This window comes from Engraulis encrasicolus, chromosome 10 (genome assembly GCF_034702125.1).
Source record: "Engraulis encrasicolus isolate BLACKSEA-1 chromosome 10, IST_EnEncr_1.0, whole genome shotgun sequence".
Taxonomy (NCBI): Eukaryota; Metazoa; Chordata; class Actinopteri; order Clupeiformes; family Engraulidae; genus Engraulis; species Engraulis encrasicolus.
This window is the reverse complement of record NC_085866.1, coordinates 29,158,019-29,170,518: the sequence shown is the minus strand read 5'-3', so window position 1 is coordinate 29,170,518 and position 12,500 is coordinate 29,158,019. Positions and strand designations below refer to the sequence as shown.

General features: G+C 41.7%; 1 protein-coding gene across 10 annotated transcripts in view; it reads left to right on the top strand.

The window, feature by feature from the left end:
- scube3 (signal peptide, CUB domain, EGF-like 3) overlaps positions 1-12,500 on the top strand; it is a 124,885-nt gene that overhangs the window by 49,292 nt on the left and 63,093 nt on the right. For all 10 annotated transcript variants that reach the window (XM_063208566.1, XM_063208565.1, XM_063208564.1 and 7 more), the window contains exons 2-3: positions 7,549-7,671; positions 12,092-12,217. In XM_063208566.1, coding sequence (XP_063064636.1) covers positions 7,549-7,671; positions 12,092-12,217 — 249 coding nt within the window. The remainder of the gene's footprint in view (positions 1-7,548; positions 7,672-12,091; positions 12,218-12,500) is intronic.

The following is a 12,500-nucleotide window of genomic DNA, read 5'->3' as shown; positions in this document are numbered from 1 at the left end:
AGCATGGTCTCCGTGGTGTTATTGGATGTCTAGTTGACATAGCGTACCGGTAATTGTCATTCCAAGTGCATCGTAAGTAAAGCTAGTATTAATCTGACCTGGAGGAACTTGAAGGTGTCACGCACTGTGCGTGTGCGTGTGCGTGTGCGCGCGCGGGTGTTCTCTCCTGTCCTTCTCCTCTCCGTCTCCTCCCTTCATCTCTTCTCCCCTTCACCTCTTGTCTGTGCATTGTCCATGGTATTTCGCCCACTGTGTGTGAAGCGATGCTGTGTAGGGGATAGGCCTGGACGATTTTTCGATTTCAATTTTAATCGCGATATCAACATTTTCTACGATTATAAATTAGACGTTCGATGCGCATAAAAAAAAACGTAATATTTTTTTAATTTATTTGTCCGATCGCGCTGTGTACTCTTATTTTGAAATCTCGCCCCAGGCGCTAGGAAGAAGCGTGGCATGCCCCGCCCCCCAGTCTGATTCTCCGGGCTCCAGACAGTAGTCACTGCGAGGGTGGCATGAGAGATTGTAAGGTAGACTACAAGGGAAGGACGGTGTCAGAGACTGTAAATAAATTATTTACAAGGTTCTCTATGCCTCGTTTTTGAAAGTAATGCCCCACATTTGATTGCAAACAGTGTGTTAGGACTTCGAATTGGTTTAGCAGTAGCTGTAGCTACTAGCTAGTTGCTAACACAAATGAAGGCAAATTGTGTTTGAGCTCTGCTGACAGCTAACTAGTGGTACTTCAAAAACGAATTGCTTGATAAACTTTTCACACCTTTAAACAGTCCCCAAATAGTTTGTTTGGAATGCTAAGCCCCTCTTAACCTCTTAACCTACCACGCCCACTTCCGGGCCGTCGACGGTCCCAGTTTAAAAAAAAACAAGTTGCAACAGGACGCATGTTGTTATATTCTATTATGACCAATTTCCAGCCAAACTGACCAACTACCCGTTATTAGTATAGTTTCAACTCGGTGCCCATCAAATTTGGGCAACTTTGATGCAGTTGTTAGCAAAAACAGGCTTTAGTTGTTAGCAAGAACCTAGCTTAGCATTTCCCAGTCATTTGAATAGGAAGTTGCTAAGTGTTAAAAACGATCTCTGTTGACACATTTAAATGTATTTTTACCACACACAAACGGTACAAATAAAGTCACCAACCTTCAAACTGTGCCAATAAGCCATCCAGTATGCTTCCATAGTCCAAAACGATGTTTATTTGCTTGATCGATGTGACGCTAAGAATGGTGCCTTGTGTACATCCACTTTGCTGCATCATCTTCTCTGACATGTTTTCACCACATTTCTTCAAGTTGTCATCTATTGTTACACATGAATCAAAAGCTGACGATGTCCCCTGTAATATTCCAGAGCTATTTTTTGGCGTGGAGCAACGTGTACGGAGAGGCAGACGTCTGTTTCACCTAAGCACAGCATTCTTGTACGCGTCTCGTAGTGAACCTTTATTTTGGTAGTTGACAAGATAGGCTGAGAGGTCACAAACGCTCACCCAAACTTGAGTGACATCTAATCCAGCCAATAGTATGCTTTCTTCTGACAATGTAGGTTGGTCATTCATCCCGATTGGTGAATCCCTCACGTTTCTCACGGCATGCGTATCTGCCGCATGGTTTTGGTTGTCACAACAACATTGGAGTTGCCGCCTACTCTGCTTGCTTTACGCATCGTAGAGCAGCATTTCTCGTCAGCAATTTCGGGTTTGTACTCCCTAAAAGTGTGTGTTGCCTGTGAGTGTGAGTCGTCTGTGCTTTCTGTGAGTCGAGTGTTGTGAAGACATCATGGATGGACGCGGTAGGAAGCGGTATACTTTGGCCGAAATCCACGCTCAACTTTTTGATGACGGCGGGAATGAGACAGAGGATGATGCGGTGTCCGAAGCTGACAGCACCGACTCAGCGCTTCAGGCGTTTGAGGACGGCATAGATGTCGTCCTCGATTTGTAAGTGATCATTTTGTCACTGTATCGTGAAAGGCATAATTGTGTCACTGCATAATGAAAGTGATAATTCTGCTGCTGAATGAAAGTTTAGAACTTTATTGTCCCCATGTGGTAATTGTGCCAGCAGTACAGACGCTGCAAACGCACCAGATATAAACACTGACAGGAATATTAGACAGCAGTATAGTGAGAATACATTTTATTACATTTAATTGATTCCATACATGAATACATACACAAATCATGCAGTCAGAAAGAAAAATGCGTTCACTGTCAGTGTTTCCCATGTCTTTTACCATTTACAGTATTGAATGGCAATGCTGTTTATCATTACTTTGTAAGTTTATTCTAAAGTGCTTATGTCTGCAACTATATGATTAACTGTAATGTAATGATAAATATACTATAACTTGCATTTTGTTGGTGTAGCCAAGCTAAATGGATAATGGCAACTTATTCAGCTGACATGCAATTAGCAGTGTGGCAAAAAAAAAAAAAAAAGCATGAACTGTCACATTCATTGTCAGTGCACTCCCATGTCCTGCAGCCTGCTTTACTACAATATGTTATGGCAATTCATACTGTCAATATATAGCCATGATTTATTCTTCAGTCTGTCTTTGTTTCACTGCAGGATACACTGTAATGTAGTGGTAAATGAAATGTAATTTTTTGAAAATGTAATGTAAATGAAAATGTAATTTAAAAAAAAACTGTTACATCTAAATAAAAGTATAATTAATGTTGTGTATCCTCTTGTTCATACAGTGAGGAGACATCTGACTCGGATGATGGGAACACATCTGATGACCCTTTGGAAGGGACTTCAACTGCCCCACACCCAGCTGCCTCTCCAACTCCTCCAGCTGCCTCTCCAACTCCTCCAGCTGCCTCTCCAACTCCTCCAGCTGCCAGCAGTGTGCGCATGAGTGGCAGGCGCCGTGATCTCCACCCTGCGGATGGAGGAAGGACCGCCTTCACAGTTTTCCCTTCCCTGCATCCGTCATGCCAGGGTACAGATACGAGGTAATCTTCTCAACCCTTCACATGAGTGACCCGGCTGTTGATGCAGCAAATGATCAGCTGAAGGGCCAGCCTGGGCACGATGGCCTCTGCCGCCTCAGGCCGCTGCATGATGACCTCCTGACGGCGTGCAGGGCTTACTTCCACCCGCTCCAGAACCTCTCAGTGGATGAGAGGATGGTAGGCACCAAGTCCCGGATCGGGATGAAGATGTACAGCAAGGACAAGCCAACAAAGTGGGGGTTCAAGCTGTTTGTCTTGGCTGACAGCTCGAATGGCTATACGTGCCACTTCTCGATTTATGAGGGGAAGGCAAGGGCACCATCTGGGCAGGGCCTCGTTCTGGCTAACGGGGCTCTGGTATGGACTGTTTTATAATATGTTTATACTCCTCCTCAAAGACTGAAGCAGGTTTATGAGGGATGATAGGTCCTACTATTGGTTTATTTGAAATAATGGTACAAAAACACAATTGTAATATTGTTGTGCTTTGATGCCTATTAGTACTGTGGACATTGTTATGTACCATCTATGTCATTTTAATAATCTGAAAGTGAAAGTGAAAGCCCTTCAAGTGTTGGATTTTACATGCTGAAAACATGTGCAATGAGGAACTGTGGTGTTTTACTGTAATCTGAAATCTAAAAAAAAGGTGATTTTCACATTTTTGTTGTATATAATGATCTGAAATGTAGATTTAATGAAGTTAATAAAAAGCTGGAGTTGGTTGGATGTCTTGCCCCATGTGTCTGCTTCAATTTAAACTCTCAATTGTCAATGTGGAGCATGTAAAACAAAAGCTATTACATCCTAAACTCATGGTCTAAACACCTCTCCAAAATAGGACATATGGATAGCTTATATGTTTTTTGGAGACGCCTATTAGTACCTGTGGAAATGGCTATGTAAGTCCTCTGTAATTTCACATATCTACTTCAAATTCTGGATCCCACTTGCTCACAACATGGACATAGAGGAAATGTAGTATTTCACTGTGCATACCAAATAACCATCAATGTACACACTGAAAACAAACAAAAAAACAGGCGATTTTCACATTTTCGGATGTTTTTGTTGTATGTAATGATCTGAAAGGTAGGTTTAATGAAGTTAATAAAAAGCTGGAGTTGGCTGGATGTGTTCTCCCAAGTGTCTGCTTCAAAATAAACCCTCAATGGTCAATGTGGACCATGTAAAACAAAAGCTATTGCATCCTAAAGTCATGGTCTGAAAACCTCTCCAAAATAGGACATATGGATAACTTATATATATTTTTGGAGACGCCCATTAGTACCTGTGGTATTTGCTATGTAACTCCTCTGTAACTTTACAGATCTACTTCAAATTCTGGATTTTACTTGCTGACAACATGTGCATTGAGGAAATGTACTATTTTACTCTGCATCTCAAATAACCATCCAGGTACACACTGAAAACTAAACAAAAATTAGGCGATTTTCATATTTTCGGATGTTTTTTTATATATAATGATCTGAAATGTAGATTTAGTGATGTTCATAAAAAGCTGGAGTTGGCTGGATGTCTTCTCCCAAGTATCTGCTTCAAAATAAACCCTCAAAGTTCAATGTGGATAATGTTATTCAAAAGCTGTAGCATCCTAAAGTCATGGTCTCAAAAACCTCTCCAAAATAGGACATAATGGGCTCTGCGGTAAGAGGTTAAGATTACAAACAAAGTTATGAGCAACTTGACGATTTATTATTGGCTGTTGCATTTAATCAACATTGCATCAAATGTGCCGTTTTCTTGTTGACAAAACCTGAGATTTCCTCTTTGCTGGGTCCATATTATTGCATCTGATGCTCATTATGCATGTGAGAGCTGCATAAACAAAGTCATAATAAGCAACATTTGTTTGAAAAGTGTTATCTTCAGGCTTATTGGTTTTCTCACTAAGAAATAAATCTTTATGAATGCAGTCAGCCAATAAAGGCTAACAATTTATGTCATTTGAAAAAAATACTGAAGGGTGGCAATGAGAACAAGGCAGGCACAACACCCCACAGTGCTCCAGGAAAATAGAGGGTGTGAGTGCGTTATTGGGAGGAATTTGGAAAAACTGGCCCTCTGGGACTTTGAATTGAGTACCCCTGCTATAGGCAATTGCACCTTTAGTCTTGTTAAGGATATTTGTTTTAGACAGTTATCCCTCTTGTGGTTAAATATATTTGCTTTAGGCATGTATCTCTCATTTTCCTCCTTTATATACATTTTGTAGGCTATATTGTACTATGCAATAATATAAACTTGTGTATGTCTCTTCCTTGAGATTATCCATTTTTGGATAGTTCTGTGCAGTTTGCTATTATCCCTGGACCAGCCTTTATAAAGTCCTTTCTAGGTGTCATACCTTGCACATTTTTCAGAATTCATGTGTTGGATTCATTTTATTCATATCGTGATTAAAATCGAAATCGAAAATTTTGGGGAGAAATAATCAAAATCTAAGTTTTTCTCATATCGCCCAGGCCTAGTAGGGGATATGAGGTTTTGCAGTGTTTGGTTGTGTGTGTGTGTGTTTGGATAGTGGATAGTGTATGTTGCATGCTGTGTTTGTGTGAGTTGTAGGCCTATACTCTATGTGGGGTTTGGATGATCGTGTGTGAGGTAATAGGCTAGTGTTTGGCTGTCTGTACAGTATATGGAAATGGAATCAAAAATAATGAAATGCAGGTAATAAAAATATAATTACTGAATAATTATAGAATAGACTGAATGATATTGAGTATAATATTTGTATTGTTTATCTGTGTTGAGGACATAGCCTAGTTTAATAAAAGAATTAAAAGCAACATAATTAACGCATGGTTTATTTTGGTGAGAAAAAAATGGCTAGTTGACCTTCCATTTGGCTAGTAAGAAAAAATGTCTACCAGCCAAATTGGTAGTTAATAAGTTAATTTAGAGCCCTGCACACATACACAGAGAGAGAGAGAGAGAGAGTTTGTGAGTTTACAGCAATCATGAGCATCACTTATTTGTTTTGGTGAAGTAAATCCCTCAGTAAGGAGCCGATGTGTGTGTGTGTGTGTGTGTGTGTGTGTGTGTGTGTGTGTGTGTGTGTGTGTGTGTGTGTGTGTGTGTGTGTGTGTGTGTGTGTGTGTGTGTGTGTGTGTGTGTGTGTGTGTGTGTGTGTGTGTGTGTGTGTGTGTGTGTGTGTGTGTGTGTGTATGTGTGTGAGTGAGCCGACAAGGGTGGAGAAAGGGATCACCTGACCCGGGCCCATAATGGGGTCCTCATTAAATTGAATGTATTGGGTGGGGGGCCCTTTCAGATGTCAACAGCCCACAGTGAGCGTGCATGCTTGTGTGCAGTATCTGCTTGCGTGTGTGTGTTTCTACTGGAAGTAAATGTGCTCAGGCTGATTGTCCGTTAAACGGTGTGTGTGTGCATGTGTGTGTGTGTGCGTGTGTTTGTGTGTGTTTGAATCTCCTTTAAGCTCTGAGCTTTGTCTCTGCAGCTTTGTGTTGATATGGGTTAGTTCAGATTTCTTTGTTTAAGATCTGTGTCTCAGGGTTTGTGATCATGTTTGTGTGAGACTTTGTGTGTGTGTGTATGTGTGCTTGAGACTGTACAATAAATGTGTGTGTGTGTGTGTGTGTGTGTGTGTGTGTGTGTGTGTGTGTGTGTGTGTGTGTGTGTGTGTGTGTGTGTGTGTGTGTGTGTGTGTGTGTGTGTGTGTGTGTGTGTGTGTGTGTGTGTGTGTGTATGTGTGTCTGTGTCTGTGTCTGTGTCTGTGTGCGTGCGTGTGTAATGGAAACAAAAATCCTTAAAGACTCTAAATCTCCAAGATAATTTACTTGTCTGACTGTCTATCTAACTCTCTCTTCTCTCTCTCTCTCTCTCTCTCTCTCTCTCTCTCTCTCTCTCTCCAGAAGATGTTGGATAGTGACGTCTAAGGATAATCTCTCTCTCTCTCTCTCTCTCTCTAGATGTGATGAGTGTGCGAGGATAACTGCAGTCTGGATGTTGTACAAATACTATAAATAATAGACGAGTGTTAAAGGGACACTGTGCAGGAAATGGTCAAAAAAGGTACTGCAACTATGCTGCTCATTGAAACTAGGCTCCCTATTGCCAAATTTCATCTTTACATGAAAGTATACTAAGTAATAAACAAATATTTTTCTAGTATCGTCCAATTACAGTCATTTTTGCAGCTAAAAATGGCTATTTTAGGAAATTGGAGCCATGGAGAAGATCCCCCTTTTCATGTATGAAAAGCATTATTTTTCCAGTCATAATGAATACTTAGAATTTGATGGTGGTGGTAAGTATTCATGAAAAAGGTAACATTAGTGAGTGGGCAGCATGAATTCTGGAAATAAACACCTAAAAATCTCACACAGTGTCCCTTTAAGTGCCTCCCTCCCTGTTTATCTCTGTGGAAGATGTTGATGATAAGTCTCTCTCTCTCCCTCTCTTTCTCTTTCTCTTTCTCTCTCTACGGAAGATGTTGATTAGTTAGTGATGTGTAAGTATAATCTCTGTCTCTCTCTCTCTCTCTCTCTCTCTCTTTCTATCTCTCTCTCTCTGTCTAGATGTGGATGAGTGTGCGACGTCTAAGGATAACTGCAGTCTGGATGCCATCTGCCAGAATACGCCGCGCTCCTACAAGTGCATCTGCAAGTCTGGTTACAGTGGAGACGGCAAAGTATGTCAAGGTATGAGTCACGGATACACACACACACACACACACACACACACACACACACACACACACACACACACACACACACACACACACACACACACACACACACACACACACACACACACACACACACACACACACACACACGAACAAGGATACACGTGCAGACACATGCCCTCAGACATACACACACACGCACAGACACGTCCACGCACTCTCAAGGATATACACTCAGACAAAGAATAAGTGACGAAGAGAAAGGGAGACTAAGAGAGGAATAGAAAGACTGATGAAGAAATGGAGGGAAATATGTAGAAAGAGGGATGCAGAGAGCGGGAGATGAGAGAGATACGACTGCAGACAGCCAGTGTTGAAAGAGCTAAACGTTCCTGACTCCCGCCTGGAAAGCACAGGTGAAGGGCGTTGAACGAGGCAAACGCCTCAACCTGAAGTGTCAGACCAGGGAACTCGACCAACCGAAGCTCGTGTTTTGGAAAATGTGAGCATTCCATTGGCTGAAGCCTGCTGGCGTCAAGTCATTACATATTTTTAGCTGAAGTTCAACTTCTAGACTAATTTAACGCTCTTGCAGCGTTTGACACGTCTCCCGCTTGCTCTTTCATTCAAAGTCAATTACTTCCGGCCAGCACAGCTGTCAGCGACCTTGGATGGAAATATGCATGATGAAAAGACAGAGAGAGAGAGAGAGAGAGAGAGAGAGAGAGAGAGAGAGAGAGAGAGAGAGAGAGAAGAAGAGAACAGGAGAGGGAGAAAAGAGAAGCAGAAAGCAAAGAGCAGAAATATGAAAAAAGAGAGACACCGATGAAGAGAGGGGTGTTTAATTTTTCCCCCTTTGTCTGTGTTTGTGTGTGTGTGTATGTGTGTCTGATTGAATACTCTCTGCGTTCAAGTCAGAGTGAATGACTGCGTTAAAGTATATGTGTGTGTGTGTGTGTGTGTGTGTGTGTGTGTGTGTGTGTGCGTGCGTGTGTGTGTGTGTATGTGTGTGTGTGTGCATATGAGTGATTCTACAATTCGCCTACGCTTTTGGCAAAAGCAAAATGTCAATTATCAGTATTTTTTTTTTCAACTAAATGACCTAGATGTTTACATAGTGTATATATTTAAGTTTCCAAACAAACAAATTGCCAAGCTTAATCTTAAATCATTTGATAAATACTCGATGAAAGCGAACATTTGCTTGATTATTTTGTCAACAGTGTAATGGACAAATACTATGTCATTTCAAACATGTATAAAAATACTACAGAGTTGAAACAAAATACGTTTGAAAGTGCTTATGTCCCTTAGCAATAATGTTGTCATTAATCTGTGCAACTGATATAGAAAATGTGATTATTGAGCTTCATAAGTAGGATTTTATGATTCACTGTGATACAGACTGACACATTTTTCATTATAAATCCCTGTAACGTCTGATTTGAATTTAGTCACCCTCCTTACACAAGACTGCCTTCTCCAGAGATAATCCCTAGTGTCTGTTCATAGGATTTTTCCAACACATAAGGGATCAATAGCTCAAAAACACTTTCAAAACAGTCAACCGTGTTACTCAACTGTGTTACGGACAGTGCAGGGGAACAAGTCGGCACTTTTTTAGGAGAAAAAACAGAGCAAACAAACCCATCTCCCTAGAACACAAATTATTTTGTTTGTTTGTCTGTCAATATGGAGATAAATTGGCAAAAACATACTCCTCCTCAACTGTCATCAGTGTTGCCAGATTGGGCTGCTTAGGATGGCCGTGTGCGGGTAAAAATGGCATTTATCAGAAAAACCCACCTACTTTTTGCCATAGAAATCAATAGAATTGGGCGGGATTTTGTGCTTCTAGGCGGGTTTTGAACATTTTTTGGTCTGGAAATCATCAGCCTCATCTGGCAACCCTGACTGTCATAGCTAATTGTAACACCATTGACGGTAACACGGCTTGACATTTCAGCCATTTTTATGGTGTTGTGCTAACTGAGGACCTCAGAAGTTCCACCACAACACCTTAATCAATTCATGTATTTGTGTGTTTTATCTTTCTACTTCAGATTCTTATGAATATGTTGATAACACAGTTGACAGGCAATTTTCCCGCTATGAGAACATGAAAAAGAATGGATTAAATTATGGAAGGATGGAGCTCAAAACTTACCAAAAAGTCTTCCCATATCCTGCCAAAGAGGTTATGACATCACGTGATGTTATTCGTATGGCCTAAGACCAAACCATTACTGATTTATGGAGGGGGTTTCAGACCGTGACACGGCTAACACAGTTTTCGTGGACACACACAAAATGGCAAATTTCATGTATAATGGAAAGGACAGTGGTCTTTCTGACAGTTTTGTCATATTGTGATGATTACTGTGATTCAACATTTGCAATCGTCTTGGGCAAAAACAAGTTTCTTTACATGCTAATATGAAGACTGAATCTGACATTTGGAAAACAGGACGGCATGAAAACGCCCAAAATCAGTGTTAAATATTCATTCTTGCTGAGGGAAATAATGCCGTCTACACTTTCTGTATTATATGAAAGATAAATGTGTGCTAATGTCCAAAACATCATTGGATGCAGTTAATAGTTAATGGAATTGGCAAATAAAATCCATGGACTTAAAAGCGCAGCCAAATCGTAGAATCACTCATATGTGTGCTTGTTTTCTCTCCGACACTCAATTTTAAGAATGCCAACACCACCACAGCAATTCTGCTGCCAAAATGTGCAAGGACGCACACACGCACACCCTCAGACTTGAACCCAGTATTTCACACTGAGTTGAACCCAGAGTATATTCAAACACACACACACACACACACACACACACACACACACACACACACACACACACACACACACACACACACACACACACACACACACACACACACACACACACACACACACACACTGATATTAGGAGAGTTGTTCAAATATACGAGCAGTGTCTCACTTGACTCCACAGCCTGAAAATGGATACGGTACACGGTACGGTGTAAATCCCCATAACCACATCCAAACACACACACACACACACACACACACACACACACACACACACACACACACACACACACACACACACACACACACACACACACACACACACACACACACACACACACACACACACACACACACACACACACACACACACACACACACACACACCAGGGGTGGAACTTAAACATTTCCCCCACCAGTCACTGTTGCAGGGAGATTCTAAAATCTACCAGTCACTCACGATTTTTACCAGTCACCATTTTACCACTTCATATTCAACCATTTCAAACATTGTAATGCCAAGTAAGATCCTTTTCTGATAGATACTTTTTTTTTTTTTGAGGTCATAACTACTTTCATTAGGCTACCAATTTGTTTAAACCTTTGATGTTGGATGTTGCGTATAATTCAGCATTAACACGGGTCCCTGTAGAAAAGTCAAGGTGCAGGTGGGTTGACATATTTTACCCGCCAAAGGCCAAATTCATCCGTCATTGGCTGGTGGACGGGTGCTTATTTCCATCCCTGACATGCACACACTCTCTCTCACTCTCTCTCAGATTGGTCATGTGTGTACATTGGTCTGTATTACAAATAGAGATGTACAGGATCCAAGATCCGGTTCCGGATCCGGCAGGATAATGGGGTTTTTCAGACTATCCGTATCCGGCAGGATCTCAAGCAGTGGATCCGGTATCCGGCAGTTACCTAAAAATCAGGATCTGGGGCATTTCCACTTTTTACGTAGCCTAGGCTTCTCAGTCAGTCTTTCACAACCCCAATCTCTGCATGGAGTGAAAGCCCTTTGGAAGCTGCCGTTGAAGGCAGTGTGGCAGTAAGCCAATGAGCCTTAAAAATAGTTTGCGCCACCATAATAAAAAGGGCCCATGTGTGCGAGTTGGCTATGTATTTCAACCCTTTCGTAGGATCCGGTATCCGGTTCCGGATCCGGCAGGATCTTAAGCAGTGAATCCGGTATCCGGCAGGATCCTAAAAATTAGGATCCGGTGCATCTCTAATTACAAATGTTTGTGAATTTGTCCATTTAACCAGAATGTGATGAAATGTTAAAATGTTGTAAATGCTCACTCACAAGTGTTCAGTATGCAGTATCCAGTCTGCAGATTATTTTCTATGATGTCTTCTTATAGTAGGCTGACACTGTACCTGGTGGGCTTATTGGCTGATGTTATTCTTTTGTTTGCTTTGGACTGTTTACTTAATTTTAACTGGACTTTCACAATTCACAATTCCTGTGTGTGTGTGTGTGTGTGTGTGTGTGTGTGTGTGTGTGTGTGTGTGTGTGTGTGTGTGTGTGTGTGTGTGTGTGTGTGTGTGTGTGTGTGTGTGTGTGTGTGTGTGTGTGTGTGTGTGTGTGTGTACCTTCCTGCATGTGTGTGTGTGTATTGCAGATATAGACGAGTGTACGGGCGAGCTGAATGGGGGGTGTGTCCACGACTGCATCAACATTCCAGGCAACTACAGGTGCACCTGCTACGATGGCTTCAGACTCGCAGACGACGGACACAACTGCATAGGTAATACACTGCCTGTGTGTGTGTGTGTGTGTGTGTGTGTGTGTGTGTGTGTGTGTGTGTGTGTGTGTGTGTGTGTGTGTGTGTGTGTGTGTGTGTGTGTGTGTGTGTGTGTGTGTGTGTGTGTGTTATCCATGGTTCATCCACGGTTTTATCCATGATGACTTACACTTACTTAAAGGATATTGGTTACAGTCCTTGGAGCAATGTGGGGTTGGGTACTTTGCTCAAGGACACGTCAATCATGGATGGATAGAAGTGGGATTCGAACCGGCAACCCTCTGAT